At 41.5% G+C, this 23,557-nt stretch overlaps 1 protein-coding gene across 2 annotated transcripts in view; it reads right to left on the bottom strand.

The window, feature by feature from the left end:
- Positions 1-23,524, bottom strand: part of Adk (adenosine kinase) — a 397,266-nt gene extending 373,742 nt beyond the window's left edge. For both annotated transcript variants that reach the window (XM_051142845.1, XM_051142848.1), the window contains exon 1: positions 23,382-23,524. In XM_051142845.1, coding sequence (XP_050998802.1) covers positions 23,382-23,443 — 62 coding nt within the window. In that variant the 5' untranslated portion in view covers positions 23,444-23,524. The remainder of the gene's footprint in view (positions 1-23,381) is intronic.
- Positions 23,525-23,557: the final 33 nt, after the last annotated feature.

Below are 23,557 nucleotides of genomic sequence, written 5' to 3'. Positions count from 1 at the left end.
TAGGTAGCTCACAAATACCTGTAACTCCAGCTCCAGGAACCTGGACTGCTTGGCACCTGCGCACACGAGGCACACATTCACACACACACACAAATAAATAATTTTTGAAACGCTGATTGAAGTAAACATAATGTACTGTTTTAATGTTAAAAGTGAAGCAATGTGGTATCTCTTGCGGCTCAGAAAAAATATACTTAGGTACCAGTCACTTGATAAATTTAAACTCAAAAACATTATTTCAATAGATGTGATTGTTCTTTCGGAGTCATTTGGGTAAAGGCACAAGTTTAAAAGTACTAAGGGGGCTGAGGAGCTAGCTAGATGGCAGAGTGCGTGCACTGGATCTGTCTCGGCTGCTTTTCTGTCTACTTTATCTAATCTTGGTTTAGAAGGCAGCGATAAAAAGCAAACAGACCGCTAACCCAAGTAGCTAACTGACTCTAGATAGCAGAACAAAGAAGCTCCAGACCCAGAAATAACACTCATGCTTTTAAAAAGCAGCCAGTCTTGTTTTTAGGAGGACAATAAAACTAAACAGCATTCCAGAACATTTTTAGTGGGAAGGTAAATGAGCACATTTCTGGAAAGTCTTTGCTAGTGTGTATCAGAAGTTTCATTTTTTAAGGAATTATTTATTAAAAAGTAGACCAATATAAACAAACATTTTATATCCAGTTACAAACTTCAGCAGCCTTAACAATGCCAAAATGTAATATGTACTATGGCCAGTAGCAAGGTAGTATTTCAATAATAGAATATTATAAGGTAATTATTAAATACTTCCTTTTTTCAAAGAATAGGAAAATGCTCAAAGACATAGTATAAAATGAAAAAAAGCAAAAATACAGAATATAAAATATGTGAAGTTTAAAATACATACCATAATCACTTAAAAAAGAAAAATTTTAATATTGATATAGCTTTTATATTTTCTAATACCCATTGGCTTTTGTGTTTATTGGTTGGGGGGTTGTTTGTTCGTTGGTTTGGAGGTTCTTCTTGTTGTTGGTTTTTGGGTTTTTGGCTTTGTTTTCTGCGTAGTCCTGGCTGTCCTGGACTCGCTTTTTAGACCAGGCTGACCTCGACCTCTGCCTCCAGAGTGCCGGGATTAAAGGTATGGGGCACCATGCCCAGATTTTGTTTTGCTTGTTTGCTTGTTGTTTTATCATACTTATTTATGGGTTTTCCCACACATCCCCATGGTGTGCCCATGGAGACCAGAGGGCGTCTTGGCAAGAGTTAGTTCTCGCCTACCGTGTGAGTCCCAGGGGCAAGCACGTTTACCTTCTAAACCACACTGGCCACTGGGGGCCAGTTTTGGAGGTTTTTGGTTTTACTTTGTTTTCTGAGATGGACTTTGCACTCTGTACCTCCAGCTATCCTAGAGCTCACTATTGCAGCCTGGCCGGTCAGCTTTAAACTCAGAATCCTTCTGCCACCACTCCCCAAAGTCCGAGATTATAAATGTGCACCACCATGCCCACTGAATACTGGCTTTACTGTCATTAACACTTTTGTAATGTTAATTATTTTTAGTTTTTAAATCTTTACTTAATTTTCTGTGTTTGCTGTATATTATGTATATGCATTATAGGAGTGCAGATAATTTTTTGAGATAGATTCTCAAAATATATATATGGTTCAGGACGGCCTTATATTTACAATACTCTTGCCTCAGCATCTCAAGTGCTAGGATTACAGACTTATTCATAGCACTATGCCTAGCTCTGTGATATTAACTTATTATTGTTGTTATGTATGTATGTCCACGTTTGTGTATCTGTAGTAATGGGAATTAGTCTAGGGCCTCAAGAATGCTAGACAAATACTCTACCACCAAGCTATAGCCCCAGTACTCTGTCATCTTAAAACGGCTTAAAAATGTAAAACATCCCTGCTCCTTTAAAAATTCTGTATTTTTAAGAACACAACTAACTAAACCATCTTTATTTTTAAAGGATCTGGTTTTATTTTGTAAATGTCTCATCTTTCCATGTACATAAACTTTTAAAGATAGGAATAATAATCAAATATCTAAAATGTTCTTGGTTAATTGCTTAGTCAATTTCATGATAATTAAAGTTGGAGCTGTGCTTGATTAGCCCAGTTGTCATCACACAGATGTGGATTATTTCCCACGTGATACTTAAAAACACACCCCCTTACTAAATATTTTTTTAAAAATTTTACAACTTGTGTCCTGAATAAAATTATTTACCACAGGAGGCAAAGTGAATTCAAGGCCACCATGGTCTATATAGTGAATTCCAGGCCAGCCAGAGTTACAATGAGACCCTGTGTCAAAACAAACAAAGGTACACCAGAGTATACGGTAGAAATGTGGAGGTGGGAATCCTGTTTTTTTTTTAATGATTTATTTTTATTATTATTTAATGAGGTATACATATCTTGGGGTAGGGGTATGTAAACGTGAGTGAAGAGAAGGCCAGAAGAGGACATCGAATGCCCTGGAGTTGGAGTTTCAGGCAGTTGTGAGCAACCTGACTCCGGAGCTAAGGTTCTCTACAGAGCACAATATGGCCTTAACCACTGAGCCACCATTCCAGCACCAGGGAGATGGGAACGTAACTGTGGACCTGCCAACATTTGAACATCAGCTTTCTTATCTGAAACACAAAGGAGTTCACTCCATTTGAAGATCAGGGTCACTTCAGCTCTTACTACAGAAACGGGTATCCCAGTACAAACGGAGTAGTCTTTTTAAAGAACCAATGAGTGTTTCAGTTACAGAGGGTCATTCGTATAAACACTGGTATATATAGCTGTCTCAAGAGACATTACAAGAAGTTGACTTTTTCTGGTTATCTACATAGTCTTAGGTTTTATTTCACTTTAATGTCCCACTTTTAAACAATCCTTAAATGGAACTAGAAAATTCATTAGAGATTTGAAGTGTATAATAACACTTGAGTGACTAAACGTTAGTAAAAATTTTTAACAAGATATCTCTCAGGCATATCCACACAAGTGTTTAATTTTCAGTGGACTGGTGCTCAATGATAACGATTTAAAGGCACACAACACTGCTTCCCAACCATTCATTTATTCACCTAATATTTACTGGGTGTGACACGGGCCTTTAATCTCAGCACTAGGGAGGCAGAAACATGTGGATCTCTGTGAGTTCAAAGCCATCTTTGTCTCAGCAGCAAGGTTCAGGCCGGTCAGGACTACACAGTGAGATCTTGTCTATCACACATATACACTATACATATATTTATGGACACAGACACACACACACACATGTATTCATATAAGTATGCATCATTATGCATTTATATATCATAAAGCAATGCTCCTTTTGTGGAATTTATATTCGATCTAAAGAGTTACAGATGAATAACCAAGTAACAAGAACCACCAAATGATCAAAAGCGCTATATGGGAGGCACATGGGGTCTTGTGCTCAGATAAACATTTGGGGAGCTAGATCTGATAAACACACAGGACTGACCTTCAAAGGAAGAGACGCATAATTTGTTATCCATCCAGAAGGCTGGGAGCAGATGTAGTTAATATCGTGCTGCCCTTTGTGCTATCTATGTGGCCTAGACCACAATAGACTCTCTCCCAGACACTTATCATGAGCTTCTCAATCTACAGAACCTATCTTCATGAAAGGTGTCGCATACAGTCTTTAGAACCCATTTGTATGGAAGGTGTCACATTCAGTCAATCTATAGAACCCATCTTTATGGACAATGTCATGTGTACGTTACAAAGAGTTTCAATGTAGTCATGTCTTAAGCTTAATCGTGGTAAATGGGATTGAGTAATGAACAAGAAAGCTTTCACCAAATTGTGCTGTGCTTAAATATGCCTAAAATAAATTACTATAGGTCAGACTCCTGATACTGGAACCAACACTGGCTACTTGGTTGTGCTGAACTGAACTGCCTTCTTGCCTCTCATGGATCGTCATTCTGCGGGCCATGGTGGTATTCAGAGAATTACAACCAAGACATCAATGCAGGGATTGCCTTTACTCTGGGTAGTCAAGGAAGTTCTCTCTCTACCAAGGGAGAATTAAGTGACAAGAGCTAGGCGGGGAAGCTCATTCCATACAGAGCACACCTAAAAGACAACTCAACTACCATCTTACAGGAAAGGGGAGGGGGCAGAGATTATCAGCTGGCCACAGATCTACGAGGCACAGTGAGCCTAGGAACATGACATTTAGTTCTAAACAAAGGGAAAAAAATGTGTTCTCACGATGTTAAAAGATTACCTGGACTTCATGAAAGCAAAAATGCAAATCAGAAGCCTGGCATGGCAACCCAAGGGATGCACACCAGTGGTCTGAGCACAACGATAGCAATGGGTGGGAAGCAGCTGGATGCAGGAGGCATTTGCGAGATAGCCAGCAGATCCTGCCAGAGGACCAGACATGGAGAGCGGGGCTGCAGCTTACTGATAGAGAGAGACTGGAGTCCCAGCCAGGGCTGGAGAGAGGTCTGGAAAACACAATATAACCTCTAGTCTGCCTTCAACCACAATGCCTTCCATTGTTGTTTTAAGATTTATTTTTTATTTTATGAGTATTTTGCGCACATGTATGTAAGTGCACTGCTTGCATGCAGTGACTGCGGAGGCCAGAAGAGGGCATAAGAACCCCTGGAACTGTAGTTTATAGCCTATTGTGAGCCACCGGGTAGGTGCTGAGGACTACTAGACCATCAAGTGCACCACCTAGCCATCTCTCCAGCCCTGTGTTCTGTTTTCTACCAAGGAAATAAAAATATGTGATTTGACTTGTGTATGCAGTTTCACCAGTACAATAGCCTAAAGGGGAACAGTTCCACTTGGGCATCTTCCAGCAGCCTCAGGTGTGTGACACTTGCTGCAGCCCTGGCAGGAGATGCTTTACATTTGACAGAGGAAAAAAAAAAAAAAAAAAAAAATCAGAAGCTCAAAGTGGTTAAATAATCTACCTCGTGTCATACTTCACAGACCAGAAATGCAAGCCATGGCACTCTAACTTCCAAACTGGGGCTAATCACATACACAACAGAAAACAGTATCATTGTGAAAAACTCAAGGTGTTCTGACATGTCTGAGACTTCTGTAAATACCCAAGTCTCACACAATTGTACCCAAGAGGCAGTATTACAGTCATACACATCTTTAGCTGGAACATTGTAAAAAATACTTTTGTTGCTTTTCTTAGATCTCAGTTTTTAAAACTTCAACCACAATTTCATTTCTGTCAGGATAACTTTTTTAATCAAAACAAAAACCTTTTCTTTCCCACCCTCCAAGAAGTTAGGGGCTAGCAGAGTTTGAGAGCATTCACTTATAATCCTGGCCATGGGAAGGCTGGGACAAGAGGGCACAAAGTTCAAAGATAGCCTGAACTACAGGGAGTTTGAGGCTGCCTGCAGTACAAAGAAAACATTGTTTCAAGAAGGGAAGGGAAAACAAAAATATCTAATTTACTATTAAGCTATGTAACGTCTATCTATTTAGCTTTTTGTGAAAATCAGTTTAAACATAGTAAAATCATTTCATTCTAAGAACTTATGAGACTCAGAAGTGACCACAACTGTTCAAATGTTCCACTGTTAAAATTTTTTAAATATTGGGGTAGAGGCATGATCTGTCTAATTTCTGAGGCTTATCATTTTCCACAGGAGAGTAAAGTTAAGCATAGTCTCTAATACAGAATGTGTTTTTAACAAAATGTGTTCTGAAAAATAATCACATCTTGGTTGGTTTTGAAATGATTGAGCTGGAGAGACAGCTCAGTAGTTAAGAGCACTAGCTAGTCTTCCTGAGGACCCATGTTCAAGTCCCAGCACCAACACGGAGGCTCACAACTATTTGTAATACTGGTCCCACAAAATCCAACAATTTCTTCTAGCTTCCAAGGTCACATGCATGCAGGCAAAACATCTATACACATTGATGATGATGATAAAAAATTTAACTTAAAAAATATCCCTTGGGAAAAATGGCTCAGTGGTTAACTACACACCTATATTAGGCAATTCTCAAAGGCCTGAAACTCCAGCTCCAGGGAATCTGACGCCCTCTTCTGGACTGAGAGCATCTAGACACGCATGGATACAAACCCACACACATACACACATGAATTAAAATAAAATAAATATTTAAAATAAATCAAGAAAAAGTATTCCTCAGCCGGACGCTGTTACACTTGTCTGTAATCCTAGCACATGGGGAGCAGAGGCAGGACTGTGTGATCAAAGCCAGCCTGGGCTATGGAGACACACATTATCTCAAAACACAAAATTGGTTACCTTACAGTGGTAGTCCTTGCCTGTGATCCTAACACTTAGAAAACTGAGGTTGTTCCTCCATAGGACCCAGGTTCAATTCCCAGTATCCTCACTGTAGCTCATACCCATGTGTAACTCCAGTTCCAGGGTACCCAATGCCTTCTTCTGGCCTCTCTGAGCACCAATAACCACGAGAGGTATGCAGACATACATACAGGCAAAGCAATCATATGGATAAAAAAGATTTAACAGGCTACCTGAATCGTTTTTAACATTTCTTTATAAAGGTTACTTTTATTTATTTGTTGGTTGCTGTTGTTTTATTTTGTGATATTTTAAGACAATGTCTTGCTATGTAGCCTTCACTGGCCTGGAGCTCACTATGTAGACCAGACTGGTCTCAACTCATAGACACCTTGCCTCTGCCTCCAGACTGCTGGATTAAAAGTATGAACTGTCACCCCCGGCACTATATGGTTTTTGTTTTCTATTTTTTGCATTCCTTTCTTATGTGTATGGACTCACAGGTGCCATGGCGTGCATGTGAAGGTTAGAGGACACTATGTTTGGAGCTGGTGCTCTCCATCCACCATGTGGGTCCTAGAGCAGTGGTAAGCACCTTAGCCTGCTAAGCCATTTCACTAGCCCTGTTTGTTTGTTTGTTTGTTTGTTTGTTTAAAACAGATCTTGCTAGGTAGTCCAGGTTGATTTTTTAAAAATACAATCCTCCTGCCTCAGTTTGCTGACTGCTGGTGATTCACTGACACAGAAGCTATAACTTTTTGGATTTGTTTTGTTTTGTTTTTTAATTGCCATGGCCCAAGGCCATTTGTTACAGTGGATCATTTCTAAAGAAAGATTTTTCGGCCAGGCGTGGTGGCACACGCCTTTAATCCCAGCACTTGGGAGGCAGAGGCAGGTGGATCGCTGTGAGTTCGAGGCCAGCCTGGTCTACAAAGTGAGTCTAGGACAGCCAAAGCTATCACAGAGAAACCTTGTCTCGAAAAACAAAACAAACAAACAAACAAAAAAAGATTTTTCATCTCTGCTGTTTTGATAGGATTTTAAATTATTAACAGAATTAACAGATTATCAACCTCTTAGAAGATTACTAGTAATTGTTCCCTGTGTAAGACGGGAATACAGGCTAAATCAACAGCCTGTTTACTGTTTTAATCCTGCACATCACTGTTGGTTGTCATTTTAGATCTCAAAATTGTAGACAATTGATTTTTAAAAAATTACAATAATAAGACACAGTAAGTCCTAGTCATGAAACTTACTTAATGTATGATTACAGGCACAAGATTTAAACTTTCTGAACCTCAGTGTTTGCATTTTTATCCTGTGTTTTAAAGATTTTATTTTTACATCTTTTCTGTGTGCACTCACAAGCATGCTCACGTGTATATGCACCATTTATCTTCAGGTGCCCATGGAAGCAGGAAGACGCCACTGACGCACACACACTGGCAACCAAGCTAGGGTCCTCTGACAGAGCAGCAAGCATTCTTACCTGCTGAGCAATCTCTCCAGCCTCCGTCCTACATTATTGTAATAACTAATAATACTGAAAAATAACATTCAAATTGTTAGAATCAAGGAAAAGTGCAAATCTCTGAAACAAACTAAAAGTCATCAAAGATTATTCTTACCTGGGACATTTTAACTAAAAAGCATAAGCAAAATAGGTTTTCCCAAGTTATTAATTAGGAAATACAAACTGCTCAAAATTCAAACTCAGTGAGTTAACCCACTGGCAACACATACCATTAAGTGTATTACACAAGAGAATATTTATTCTTGGGTGAAAACACTACATATGTGGAGCTGATGTGATGGCTCAGCAGATAAAGGCACGTGCCAAGCCATGTGTGGTGGCGCACACATGTAATCCCAGCACTCGGGAGGCAGTGGCAAGTGGGTCTCTGTGAGTTCCAGGCCAGCCTGGTCTACAAAGTGAGCCTAGGACAGCCAATGCTACACACAGAATGCCCGTCTCAAAAACCAACTTAAAATAAATAAATGAATAAATTTTAAAAAGCATGTGCCAATAAAGAGTTCAATCTCCAGGACCCAGAAGTAGGAGAACTGATCCTATCAAGTTGTCCTCTTACCTCGGCAAACATGAAATGTGGCACAGAGGGGTACATATATTTAAATAAATGTTTAAAACAAACAAACAAAAAAAGATTAAGTAAAATAACTTACAGTTCATATGTAAAGGAAAACTGGAAAGCCAAAAGTTTAAATCGGATTACAAAGCACACTCATAGTATTTTTTTAAATACTGTGTATAACTACTGCATACAGGTTTCACTTTAAGGACTTTGAAACTGTAGCTCTGTGGTGTAATATAAACAGCAAAGAAGGGTGAGCTAGAGGCCCTGAGTGTGAGATGAGCCAGAGGCCCTGAGTGTGAGATGAGCCAGAGGCCCTGAGTGTGAGATGAGCTAGAGGCCCTGAGTGTGAGAAGAGCTAGAAGCCCTGAGTGTGAGATGAGGCCAACTGTGGAGAAGCTCTTGACCTTTAGATTTATGTCCTCAGCTAAGAACAGCTCAGGTGATGATGTCAGAAGGATAAGAAGGAAAATATGAGCGGAAAGCAATTATCTTTTTCTTCAAACATGTTATTTTCACCTAAAACAAAATCCAAAGAAAACCTGCATTTGTTTCAGTGTATATTACAAGGGGAAGTTAAAAGATGTGGGGTCAAATCTCACTGCTGATATTTAATATCTACTAAGGGAATAAGCTAGCTGTGTTTCCCTAGAGAAAGAGATTAACGTCTCTGGACTTCAATTCTCACAACAGAGTGAAACAAATATTAGCCTCTACCTTTGTAAGTACCTCACCAAGCACCAACAATCTGTAGTCTAAAACATGTTGTCTTCTTCTTCTTCTTCTTCTTCTTCTTCTTCTTCTTCTCTTCTTCTCTTCTTCTTCTTCTTCTTCTTCTTCTTCTTCTTCTTCTTCTTCTTCTTTCTTCTTCTTCTTCTTCTTCTTCTTCTTCTTCTTCTTCTTCTTCTAAACTATATGCAACTCTGAATCACCACTTCCTAGCTTAGCTGGCTCATCCTGAGGTCTGTGATTGCTTTCACAACCAAAGCCAGTATTTTCGGAAAGTGTTAGCTCAGGGAGGGAACACTCTCCATTCACCAAAGGAATCTGCACTCAGCCCTCGCCCTACCATTCTCCCATGCCATTCCACCATCCTTTCCCAGCAGTCCTTGGGGAATAAGGCTGAGAGAATTCGTATGAGTCTTATTTAAAGAAGTAAGATCATGCCCAAAAGGAGGCATGCAACTTCTTCCCAGCACTTGGGAAGCAGTGGTAGAGGGATCTCTGTGAATTCAAGGCCAGCCAGCCTGATCTACATGAGTCACAGGCAAGCCAGAGAAACATAGTAAGGACTCCAGTCTTAAGGAGGAAAACAAACAAACAAAAAGACAAGTGACTAGCCAACAAGACGAGTTTAATACCTCTACATCTGACGGATCCTTACAGGCTACTACCAAGTCTTCTCCAGAATGCAGGCAAGCTTCACAAAGAGCTAAGATCAAAGGTGTGTGCACGTGTGTTCCCACCAGTGGGAAAACACTCTCATTCACTTAGTACAAACAAGGAGAAATGCTGAAGCACAGAAGTCCATTTCTCTACCAAGCATCCTTCGCTTAGGGTGCTAATACACACCTGACATGCAGCCGTTGCCAGGCTGAGGAAGAAGCATCCCTGCAAATTCAAAGTCAAGTTAGTCCACACCCGGAGTTGAAGACGACAGTAGGCTACAGGGGACGACTCTGTCTCAAAACTCAAAACCAGGTAGGACCTAGTGAGTCCCAGGACCCACACAAAGGAGAGAACTGATCCCACAAGTTATCCTCTCACCTCCACACATGTGCTATGGCATACAAGTGTGCACACACAGGCACGTGCACACACACATGCCCTCTCTCTTTCTCAATGTAAAATTTAATTTTAAAGAGAAAGGAAATCCTTAGGATATTCAAACATAGGGGTGAACTCATCCAAAGTCCATCTTATTATAAAGAAAGCCTATACCCTTATCCACCCACAAAAAAAAAAGAAAACTTTTCCTTTGTGTTATTTAAAACACTATTTGATTCTATACATTTATTATCTACTGGATTTAATAATAAAATTTTGCTTTATGGTAGCAGCTCAAATAGAAACAGTTCAATTACATACAATTAGGCAAGGATTTAGTAAAACAGACATGTCCAAGTGGAATTATTAATAGGCCTTTGTATGCTATCCCCCACACACACACACAAAGTACACTAGCCAGTTCATTGAGAGTGTGTGAGAACAAGAGACTTAGTCAGAAGTAGAAGTCTGCATTACCTTATGACATAACAGCTTAGCCGTCAACCACACTAAGGACTAAAATTGGTAAGATCCCAGCTGTGTTGAGGAAAAACAATCTTGAAAACTGTTTTAAAAGGACTTACGACTTCTTCAGTCATGGCTGTAAGCCAAGAATGTGCTCAAATCTCTAATGTGGTTAACTTCAAAGATAGCACATGAGAACTGTTTATTTGTCAGAGATAATTTTCCTGTATTTCAATTAGATGGTTGTTTAGACCGGCTCTGGGGCTCAGGAAATGAAGTGTTTATTTTGCTGTATATGTCAAGCTGAAAGAAATTTGAGAAAACTTTAGACATCTGTATTAATCCCTTTACAACATTCTGGTTTGAAGTGACCCCTTCTGGGTGAGTTATTACACTCAAACGTTTTAAAAATTAAAAAATAGTTATAAACTTCTTTAAAAGGCCAACTGTGGCATTACCTACAGTAACGGGACTCTAGGACCCTGTGGGTCACTGGCCTTCACTGCTTTGGGACTTTCATTACATTACAAAGCAGCCTTAGTAACAAAGCGCCTGCTAACCATGGGGAAAGATTCACCATGCTGGCAGATCACTAAGATAGTCTATGTAAAGTCACTCTTTCAGAAAATCCACTCTTCCACCAAGAAAGCAGTTCTGGTGTACTAAAAAGAAGAAGAAAGAAAGAAAACATAACCTTTAATAAAGTTACTGTCGGGCTGGAGCGATAGCTCATCGGTTAAGAGCATTCACTGGCTGCTCTTATACCCACATGGCAGCTCACAACTGTCTGTAACTCCAGTTCCAGGGGACCTGACACCGTCACAGATAAATATGCAAGCAAACACCAATGCATATAAACTAAAAATAAATTTAAAAGGGGGGGGGCTGGAGAGATGCCTCAGTGGTTAAGAGCACTGGCTGCTCTTCCAGAGGTCCTGAGTTTAATTCCCAGCTACCATGTAGTTGGCTCACAACCATCTACAATGAGATCTGGTGCCCTCTTCTGGCATGTAGGTGAACATGCAGGCAGAGCACTGAATATATAATAATAAAAAATACATCTTTAAAAAAATAAAATAAAAATAAAAAATAAAGTTACTGTCTATATAAGAGAAGTAGGTATGTCTGGAAGGAATTTCCTCTATGGACAAATGCAAGAAAGGACCACCACAGTCGAAAGTTCATTAGGATCAAAAACAAACCAGGAATTCAATCTGGAAATGAATTTCTTAGCTATAGTGCTTTCTATTATCAGATTGATTTTGTGCACCAGTCCATTCTATGTAGCAGAAAAAGATAAAAGGTCATAGAACGATGAAGTATTCTAATGTTCTGTCTATTGTCAAATAGGTTGGAATTTGAAAGTAATACAAAAGTCCATTCTACGTCACTAAATGTTACAAAGAAAGCTTTAAACGCCCTATTTATTTATTTGTTTACTTATGGAGTCTCGGTAAGTAGCCCTGGCCCTGGTTGACCTTAAGCTCAGTATCTGGAACCAACATAACAGAAAGAACCAAATCCTAAACGTTGTCCTCTGACATCTACATACACACATGGGGAGGGGAATTAAAAACATCTTAAGAACTGGTTAACTCAACAAAAATTACATCTAGTTAAATGGCAGTAGGAAGGCTAAGGGCTGCTCACCCAGTTTGCTGACTTCAGGTAGCAACAGACTGCACATGGCAATAAAGCACAGAACCAAGTACAACCAGCACAGGAGCTACATGCAAGGTGAGCAGGAACATTAGAAAGATGGGTGGGCCTGGGAGAATGAGGCTTTTCTGTCAGATTCACTGGTTTGCAGGGCTGCCATAAATATTTTTTTCTTTTTTTTTATTGCGTGCATTGGTGTTTTGCCTGCATGTATGTCTATGGGTATCAGATCTTGGAGTTACAGACAGTTATGAGCTGCCATGTGGGTGCTAGGAATTGAACCTTGGTCCTCTGGAAGAGCAGTCAGTGCTCTTAAACACTAAGCCATTTCTCCAGGCCCTCATAAATATTTTGTATGCTTTTCTCTTGTGAGGAGGATGACACCACCTCACTCTATTCTCTACAAGGTCCTGCTTCCCCCCAATATAGGAGCACCGCCCACACTGACTGGCTCCCACATGCACTAGCACCACTATCTCCCACACCCACCCAGATGGTATGTGGGAGGAAGTAAGGCTGATCCAAGGCTGATCAAATATTTACAAGTGTTATGTTCTCTCGATAAAGTGTTGCCTTTAATAATGTGTAGTGTCCCCCTTTATCTCTAATTAGTCTGGCTTAGAGTTTACTTTATCTTCTATATGGACAGCTATGTCTACTTATTTACAGCTTCATTTGCATGGCAGTTTTTTCCATCCTTTGATATTGACTTATTTACTAGCTTTTTTTTTCCTTGAAGAGAATGTATATTTGGTTCTTGCTTTTTTAATCCAGTACATTAGTCTACATCTTTTTAATGATAAGCTGAGGCCACTTCCATAACATTTAAAGTTATTATAGACAGAGGTTTTTACTATTTCCCATAAATTTTTAGTGGTCTTCTGTTTCACTAACTATCGGTATTTCTTTTCTTTCTTTCCAGACTACTCTGGAGTTTTGCCAGGCCCAGTTTCTTTTCATAGAGTGTACACTTCCATGCACTCAGGTAGAGGAGGCCATCTTGCCAACCCATGAGTTAAATTTTAAAGAGATTATCCTTGCTTATGCAGTAAGTTTTAAGTTAGCCTTAGCTTCAGGAAACAGAGTAGCAACTGATATAATAAAAAAAATATTGATCCTGTAGAAATTCAAATACTCCACAGGTGACTATTTAAATATTTCATAAGGCCCCACCCTCCCATTCTTGAGTCCTAGAGACCATGTCTTAGAATTCAGCACGCCAGACTTTAGGAAGGCTGACAGTGTGTGCACTAATACAGTTTGTAAGATGCCCTGGAGGTGCTCATGTGATATGCCATTTAACAGACCTTTTGACAGGTGCAAGACAAAATGTACAGGTAGTAGAGAGCTTCACATTAGTTCATTTCACTGCTAAGATGCACCGGGTACTTTAATGTCAACTTGACACAAGCTGAAGTCATCAGAGAGGAGGGAGCCTCACTTGGGAAAAATGCCTCCAAGCTGGTATGGGGGCACAAGCCTTTAATCCCAGCACTCAGGGAAGCAAGGGCAGGCAGATCGCTGTGGATTGCTGAGTTCGAGGCTAGGCTGGTCTACAAAGTGAGTCCACCACAGCCAAGGCTACACAAAGAAACTCTGTCTCAGGGGAAAACAAAAAACAAAAAACAAAACAAACAAAAAACAACCTTCCTCCCAGTCATCACCCCCAAGAAAGCCTCCATAAGAGCAAGCTGTAGGCAAGTCCTAGGGCATTTTCTTAATTATGAGTGATGAGGGAGGGCCCAGGCCATTGTGGGTGGGACCATCCCTGAGCAGGTGGTCCTGGGTTCTGCAAGAAAGCAGGCCAACAAAGCCAATATGAACAAGCCAGTAAGCCATGGCCTCTGCATCAGCCGCCTCCAGGTTCCTGCCCTGACTTCCTCAATTGATGAACAATGGTGTAGAAGCATAAGCCAAATAAACCCTTTCCTTCCCATGATGCTTCATTACAGCAACAGTAATCCTAACTAAGACACCCAACTCTAAAGGTTTACCAGTTTCCAGAGACTTGGGGTTTCAGAAATATGGATCAAAAGATTACAGCCACCAAGCACTGCGCAATCACTCGGGAGGCAGAGGCAGGCGGATCGCTGTGAGTTGGAGGCCAGCCTGGTCTACAAAATGAGTCCAGGGCAGCCAAGGCTACACAGAGAAACCCTGTCTCAAAAAAATAAAAAATAAGATTACAGCCTACAACAAAGTCATATCAATTATTTTACCATGTTTAGGATATACATGGTGTCCCAGGTATAGTATACTATACTTGTAATGGTGATATTTAGCCATTCAGCACCTGGCCAAATACGTACCTAGTGAACACCCAATTCTCCAGCTTAAGCTCAAGAGTCCTAATAAGCATGTCTGATGGCTAATCTTGGCTGTCAACTTGATCACAGCTGGAATCGACTAAAGCCCAAGCAGCTGGGCAGCTTGTGAAGTATTTTCTTAATAAAATCGTTTGAAGTGGGAAGACCTATGAGAAAGACACACCTTCTGCTGGCGGGCTATATAAACAGACATGGAAGAAGGAAGCCTTGCTTTTTGCCTGATTGTCCTCACTCTTGTTGGCAATTTCCTCTGTCTTGTTTCAGAGCCAACCCTTCAGGATTGTGACAGGGACTGAAGACTGTCCAGGACTTCCCTGGAACTCCAGCACCACACTGGGGTTGCTGATACATCCCCCAGCCTCTGGACTAAGCAACTTTCAGATCACTGGCCTTTCCTTCAGTAGAGAGCCACTGTTGAATTGCTTGGCCTTTACATACATTGTGTGTGTGTGTGTGTGTGTGTGTGTGTGTGTGTTTCATTTCTGTTCCTTTAGAGACATTAACACACACATACAAAACACAGAGACACACACAAAATCAACAAACAAAAGCATAATTCAATAACCTCACAATCTTTCAACTTAAATGTAACTATTATCATCATAAATTTTAGAAGGGCTCTTTATGTTGCCCAGGCTAGCCCCCAATTCCTGTGTTCAAGTGATCCTTATGCCCAAGCCCTTCAAGTGTAGTTGGGACTACAGTGTCACACCACTACCCAGGTATCATAATTATCAAATTTTCACTTTTTTAATACAGGTTAATATAATTAGAATTAAACATATCTGTATTCTTAGTATGTCTTTTGGTTTTGAGGTTTTTTTTTGTTTTGTTTTGTTCAGTTGGTTGTTGGTTGATTTTATCTTCACCATACTAGCAATTGGAATATTCTTTCAACCAGAGAAATTTGGCTTTTCTTAAAAGTCCAATATACTCTGACCCATTGTCTCTTTGAATACGGCTTCCTACTATTCATATCACTTTTTCTTTTTTCTCTTGGATTCCAATACACATAATTGGTGCCTTTCTTGTTTATATTCCTGTTCTAATATTTCTTTTTCTTTTATCCTATTTTTCATTTTTTAAAAATCTTGTTAGAGATGGCATCTCATTTAGCCCAGGATGGTCCATATACCTGAGGATGACCTTGTTTGGTTACTCATTTTTAAGACAGGGTCTCACTAAGTAGCTTTGGCTGGCCCAGAGCTCACTATGTACACCAGGCTAGCCTCAAATTCATAGAAATCCACCTGGCTTGGTTTGGTCCCACTGCCTGCTAGGATTAAAGGCTTGGGCCACCCATATCCAATATCAAATCTTGATACTCTCACTTCCACTCCTAAGTCTCCCATTTCTTTTTTTTTTTTTTTTCAAGTTGGAAAACAAACATGAAACCACCTGAACACCCTGCCCCTTGCACAGCTCTTCATTACTGAGCTATACCACTATTCTAATACTTTGCTCCAGTTCATTCATATTTCCTTCAAAACCATCTGGCCTGAGTCTATTTTCCATGTGTGGGTTCAATTCTAAAAGCTATATTTCTAAATCCATCTATTTCAGGTTTACATATTTCTTATTTATAACATCTTGTTTGGTTTCTGATGAGCACTTCTGTCTCGATAGATCTTTAAAATAGTTGTTTTGAAATCACTCCATTGGCTTTTAAGTGAATTTATCTCCAGGTGGCTTTACCTATTTTCTAAGAGTTTTCTTTCTTTCCACAACCTCAGGTTTTCTCCTTCTTCTCCCAGCAGTTTTGAGGCAGGTCACCATGCAGAGCCCATGACCTCCAAGCCCAGTGCTCTTGTACTGGCTGACAGTTCCTGATGCGGAGCCATCTGGCAGTGGGGCCACATCTGTCTTCACTTCAGGTCCACAGCTTTTTAAAGCTACGCCAGGGAGCAAGTGAGTTCAGCCTTCTAAGACAAGTGCAGCCCAGGTCCTTGTTTCACCCAGGGTACCTGGCTCCAGATCCCCTGCAGAGGTGCTTCTACCAGTTCCTGAACACACAGTAGGACTCTGTATGCCATCCTTGGTCTTATTCACTGAAGATGTTTACCGTTTTCTTTTGCGTTGTTCTTAATTTCAGGGGGCCTGTTTGTTTCCTAAGGGTTCCACAGTATAGACCCCTCTCCCAAACCCCTGAAGTTGCCTAGGCTGATCCAGAGCTTACAATCCTCCTGCCTCAAACTCTCTTGTGCTGCTACGACATGTATATACCACCAAGCGCACCTCTTGTTAAGAGTTTGGTTCTTTTCTTTTTAAAATTTACTGGAGGAGAATTTGGAGCTGAGTAGAGCAGCACGTTATAAGCAAAACCATGATAATAGCAGCTGTTCCACATCTATTGCTTAGGTCTATTCAACGTGCATTGTGTTTTGTATTTACTTTCCTAATGGCTAACAATCATATGAGGTAGATACTCTTACTAAATCGATTTACACATGAGAAAACAGAACGCACAAAGCAAGTAAACAATCTTCCCAGGATGATCAGCTATTAGGAGCAGGAACTGCACCGTATGTCTTGATTCCAGAAACCACCACCTTATCCACTGCCTTCGCCACTGACAAGAAAGCTCTTTATAACTCTATGTCCTTTGCCTCCCACCCCAATTGTGAGCATTTTGCACACAGAGGAGGAAAAAGGAGCCATGTTCCAGGATGACAGGGAGCTCATCAGCTTGTGTTTAGTCTAGCTGAGGTGGCAGGGATTGAGACCTGCCAACATGGGAAATCTGATTCGAAGATCGACAGTAGTACTACTCCACCTGCCCCAGGCTCGCACGCCCCAGCACACACAGCCCTGCGCTACAACCTTTGCCCCAACCACCATCACCAATCCCACCCCGCAAGGGGCCATGTAGCTCCGTAGCCAGGTTAAATTTCCTCAGCCCTTATAAAGCCATTGTCCGCCCCTTATAAGGTCATGCCTGGTAGCACCTGGAACTCCTCCTTATGCACCTGATGCAACCCCAGCACCTGGCCCTGGCTGACAATGTACACTCACCCTGCCCACCCTTACCTGCCCCTCAAAAGGTTTAGCCTTTGCCCCACCCCCACCCCATTAAAGGAACTGTCTCACAGAAGCCTGCCTCCCAAGAGTCTGCTTCTGTTGTGCTCACCACTGCCTGAGGTCTCTTTCACCACTGGCAGTTCTGCCCTCACCCCTTCCCCTCTCAGGATCCAAATCGACCCCTAACAGGCAGGGAAGCTGAGCATGAACAACAGTCTTATAGCTAAAGTCAGAAACAGCCTTTAATGCCACATTCCTTGAACTCAAGCACTTCCAGGTCTGTCCTTGGATACCCAGGACTAGTCACGCTGTCTCTGTCCCTTTCTTCCATCCCTCCTTCCCCTATGCCAAAAACATTTAATGCACCCTAGTATGTAAAGTCCAGAAAAGGACTTTATTAAAACTGTCTAGAATGTGTTTTGTATTTCTTCATAGCCTAAAGCCTTAAATGGTTAAACTGTAAATACAGGTGAAAAGCTTATCATAGCTAGACCTGCCAAACTTAATTTTAGGCCACATTAATGAAGGTATAGGGTTTGGCAGGGTTTAAAAGGATGAAGGGTGTCTATGCAACAACAGGCTTTAACTGAATAGTTGTAACAACCAGACATTGTATAATACACCAGAGACTTTTTTGGTCTGAATACACTTTCCTCACTTAATCCTCTTTGCAGAGTACTATGGGAACCACATGCTCATTGTAGTAAAACTATCTTCGAGAGACTTTTCCTACGGGGGAATATGTTTCATAAGACAACACTAAAAATCTTCTCTGATCACCTGTGGCTTAAGACACAGGATGTATGGTGATGCAGGGGACTAAGGAAAATAAAAATAGAGGCGTGTAAGTGAAATGCTTAGGAACCAGTAATTGGAAAAAGCTCCGTGTTTGCTGATTAGAAAACTGCTGTTTCCTTTTAAGTAATACTAAAAGTTATGACTCTTAATTTTTTTCCGTGTGTGTGTGTGTGTGTGTGTGTGTGTGTGTGTGTGTGTGTGTGTACACACTGGTGCATGTGTTTGCATACACATAGAGGCAAGAAGACAACATTAGGTATCATCTTTGGGAATGTAGTCTACCTCCTTTGACACACTTGCCAATTAGCCTAAGGCTGCTGTGTCTCCATCTTCCCAGTGCTCCAAGAAGTGCATCACCACACGTGGCATTTTCATGTGTTCTGGACATCAAACAGATCTTCCTGTTTGCAGGGTAAGTGGTTAACCAACTGACCCATCTTTCCCCATACCTTTCAATAATCTTTAATCATTAATGTCAGAGGGAATCATGATACTTGGCTTTCCGGCTTCAATCTTTCCTAATACCAAGTCCATGGCTTACAAATATTTGCTCTGATGATTAAGCTGAGTTGTGTCTAAACTAGATAAGGCAGAACTTAGAACTGTAGAAACTACTTGGAAAGCTAAGAAAAAAAAATCTAAGCAAAGATAAAGTCTACACCACAGAGAAACGGTGCTACTCACCAATAAAGGACCCATAAGAGAGAGCCGAGATAGTTAGGACAAGAGATGGGTTTGCCTGCATATGTGAGTGTAGAGATCAGCTTGGAGATACTCAGCAGCTAAAACTAGCTCCTGAAGACTGCCTGTGATGGCAGCCTACAAACCCCAGCACCGGTGAGCTGGAACCAGGAAGACCAGAAGTTAGAGGTCATCCTGGGTTCCAAATTAAGTTCAAGGCCAGCCTGGATCACATGGTAATGTGAGACCTGAGAAGACACTGACAGGGATATCACATATGAAAATGCCCAATATGAAATTAGACACTACCTTCTACTGCAATCAGGCCAAGTCCTCTTCAGTCCTCAATGGAGGACCTGCCTTCAGAACAATTACCCTATAAAACCTTCCTTCATGCCTGTTAACTTCCACTCATCTTCCTTCCTAATGCTCAGGTTTCGTTTCCCAAAATTCTACTTAGATCACAGAGAGAATGGCACCTGGATCTTACCTTTTGCTTTCTCCCCATACCCAGTTCTTAGCACCATGCCTAAAATAGCACATACTTGAAAGACAGGCCGAAAGGAACAGACTTGGCATGTGTTCAACACTACTGGAAGGTGGTATGTCTTCTTGGAGGTGACCTCTGAAGCACTGAACATAGATAAGATTCCCGAAGGAGAGAAAAGGAAACTAAGTAGTCCTTGTATAAATGTCTGCTACTCAGTTTCTTTCTCCTGAAACCTACATGAAAACATGTTACAGACTGATTCTTTCTTTGAAATCTTAGCAACTGCCAAGGCCTGAAGAGCAACCAGCTCAAAAACCGAATAAAGACTAAGCAAGGAGGGCACTCTTGTCACATGGGCTCCCGGAAGCAGCTTCTCACGCTCAATAAGACTGACAGTTTTGGCCTGCCAATCTCCATCACAGAGGTGCATCTTCTGTACTGTAAGACGTTTAGAAGCACCACTTAATACACTGGTGGACGCCTCATGATGGGGAACAAAACAAGATCTTGGCTATACATTCCAGATGTTGTGGTTTACAAGGGGTCTCACTGTACAGTTCTGGGTGACCTGAAACCCGCAAAGCTCTGCCTGCCTCTGCCTCCCGACTGCTGGGATTGAAGGCATGGGCCACCATGCCAGCTTTCTACTTGTTTTACATTAATGTCTTTGTTTGTTTATTGTGTGTGCACATTCGTGAGTGCATACCAAACGGGTTGTCTTAGCTAGAGTTTTATTGCTGTGAAGAGACACCATGACCACAGCCACTCTTATAAAGGAAAGCATTTAAGTGGGGCTGGGAGCACGGCAGCACGCAGGCACACACGGTGCTAGAGAAGGAGCTGAGAGGTCTACATCTTGATCACACAGCAGAAGGAGACAGCTACACTGGGCCTAGTTGGGAGATAGGAACCTCAGAGCTCGCTCCCACAGTGGCACACTTCCTCCAACAAAGCCATTCCTCCTAATAGTGCTTCCCCCTGTGGGCCAACGCATTCAACAAGTCTAGGAGGGCCCTTCATAACCAAGCCACAGCATGGGTCCTGGATCTGGACTAGCACGGGTCATTAGGCTTGGCAGCACTTTTACCCCCTCACCAGCTCTCTGGCAGCACCTTTGTACTTTAACTACCCTACCCCCCCCCCACACACACCCTGACCCATGCACTCTACCAAAATTATCATAAGGCTTTGTCAAATGTTTCTTCCAAGATAAAACTCCCCATAGTTAAAAAACACTTCCTGGGCTAGAAGGTTGGCTCAGTGGGGAAGAGCATATACTGTTCTCGCAGAGGAGCCCAGTTTGGTTCCCAAAACCCACATCAAATGGCTCAAAACTATCTTTAACTACAGTTCCAGGGCATCCAAAGCCCTCTAGCGTGGCCTACAAGTGCCACACATTCACACAAACACACACATATACACATAAATAAAAATAAAAACTATTTCCCTAAAGCTAACGTAACTTCTCACAAATTCTTAAATTCTTTCCCTCACATCTATAAATGCATTCCATTAATTTACTCGTTCCCCCACTGACTGAGTCTATACAGTAAATTGTGCTTACAATTTGAAAGCCATTTAACAGTTAAACAAAATTGGCAGAAATCTCTTAACTGCCAGGCAAATCAGAGTAATTTAAATCTAAATGCATTACCATATAGCAATACTGAAAGGTAAACTAGTACAGTATAATAAAATTAGGAACCGTCAGTTCCAAAGGCCTCCACATAAAATTAAAGAGCTTTGTCCCACAGTCAAAATACCCACTCTTTTAACTTCATCTCTGCAGAAGGCACTAAGTTAGCATCATGTAAAGTGAATTTTATTCATCTGATTCATTTACAAATTTTAAACAGACACAAATGGCAGATATGCACCTGTTTTCTTTTTGGCAAACTTGAGATAATTATAAAAAAATGGTTTTACTGGATTGTTATGGTATTGACTTAACATACATAGAATGCAGAAAGAGCACCTGACATATACATATTTAAGTGTTAAACATTACCATGGACCATTTTAAAAGATGCATAAGCAAACAGAAGCATGTCTTGGAAATTGTGTAAACTCACTAGAATTAAATAATAAACTTGAATCCTGATGCGCTGGGTTTGTATTTCCCTTCTTTAAATGTTTTATTCGAGCTTCAATAACCTCACCTGTAAAATATCAATGACCCCTGCCTTCCTTCCTTTCTTTTGGTTTTTTTGTTTTGTTTTGTTTTTTTGTTTTTTGTTTTGTTTTGTTGTTTTGTTTTTTGTTTTTGTTTGTTTTTTTGAGACAGGGTTTCTCTGTGTCACAGCCCTGGATGTCCTGGACTCGCTTTGTAGACCAAGCTGGCCTCAACCTCACAGTGACTCACTGCCTCTTGCCTCCCTGAGTGCTGGGATTAAAGGCTTGCGCCACCACACCCGGCTCCCGCCTTTCCTTCACAGAGACTTCTTTATGTCATTACTTCATATGGTAAGCATTGTTAAAATGGATCATCATTTATATAATGTATTGCTTTTTAATAAAAGAAAATCTAAGGTGACAGTTCTGTTAACTTAGTGGGAGCAGAGCCACGCCATGTGTAGTGGTCAGAGGACAACAGAACACTTTCGCTCTGTCCACCACGTGGGTCCTGGAGTTTGAACTTTTCATCCGGCTTGGCAGCAGATACCTTTATCTGCAAGCCGTACCACTGGCCCAGATAATCTTAAATTTAAAATAAAACATCCTCTTTTTTTTTTTTTTTTTTTTTTTTTTTTACATTTGTGGTATTAGGCATACCCTAAAATCCTGAGAATAGTAAGCCATTGGAAGGGATTTGGTCACAACCCGGTTCTACCAAGAACGTGATACAGGCCCCTAACAAACATTTTCTTCTCAGTTTTGAGTAAATGATCTTTTGAACATGGAGAAGATAGTTGAAATAAGTGAGATGTGTCTTGTATAATCAGTAATAGCCCACAGCTTTAAATCTGCTTGATGTGCCTATTTTTAGATAGAAAAAAAAAATCACTGCCTTCCAATGAGCACTTCAAAGTCATCAAACATTGCGCGCGCTGTGCTTTATACTTATTAGGAAGAAATGCCCTTTTCACGGCTTTTTATAAGTGAAAGTTGCAACATCGATTACACGTGTGTCAGGTGTTGGACGAGAGGTCTCTGCTCCTGCCAAATATGCAAAGAAAACGAAAGAAAGAAAGAAAGAAAGAAAGAAAGAAAGAAAGAAAGAAAGAAAAGAAGAAAGAAAGAAAGAAAGAAAGAAAGAAAGAAAGAAAGAAAGAAAGAAGACAAGACACTTTAACTATTTAGCCAAATGCAACCCCAGTAAAGCCTAAGAAGTGGATTCGGGTCCCTGGTAGGGGTCTCTAAAGACGACCTCACAGGTGACGAGAAAGATCAAACGCTTTTCCACAACGCCTTCCGGAAAATCCCTATAATTTTATCTTTCGTCCAGGAGGCGCTGGGCTCCTTCCCGCTCTACTCCAGTTAAGGACGCAGCTCCAGATAGGTCCCTTGGGGTCGCGCTAGCGCGAGGACTCGCACGTGGCGCCAGAGGACGGCTCGGCCCCCGGGCCAGCTGCTCTGATTGGCCAATGGCTGCCAGACCCGGGGACGCACCTGAGCAAGAGTCCAAACCGAGGGGGCACAGAAGGTAACGGCAGCCACGCGGGCAGCTCCGGGAGCTGCAGGTCCTCCTGGGTGGTGGCCCCACGAACGCGGACACCATGCAGCGGCGCCGGCCCACGTGGGGCTCGGCTCGCTGCAAGTGCAGTCTCCCTCCTCCCCCACGTAGGGCGGCTCTTACCTCAGCGCTGGTGGCGCCTCCACCTTCAGCTTCTTGGGCTTCGGCTCCTCAGCAGCTGCCATCTTCGCACCCTCTCACTGTGGTTTGCCTCGACCGCGCGTCCCGCCCCCTCGGCCCGGTGGCCCCGCCTCTCGGCTCGTCCCCGCCCCCTTTCCCCTAAGCCCCGCCTCTCTTAA

Source organism: Acomys russatus, chromosome 3, assembly GCF_903995435.1.
Source record: "Acomys russatus chromosome 3, mAcoRus1.1, whole genome shotgun sequence".
Taxonomy (NCBI): Eukaryota; Metazoa; Chordata; class Mammalia; order Rodentia; family Muridae; genus Acomys; species Acomys russatus.
Note: the sequence above shows the minus strand (reverse complement) of the source record. Positions and strands in the feature narration are given on the sequence as shown.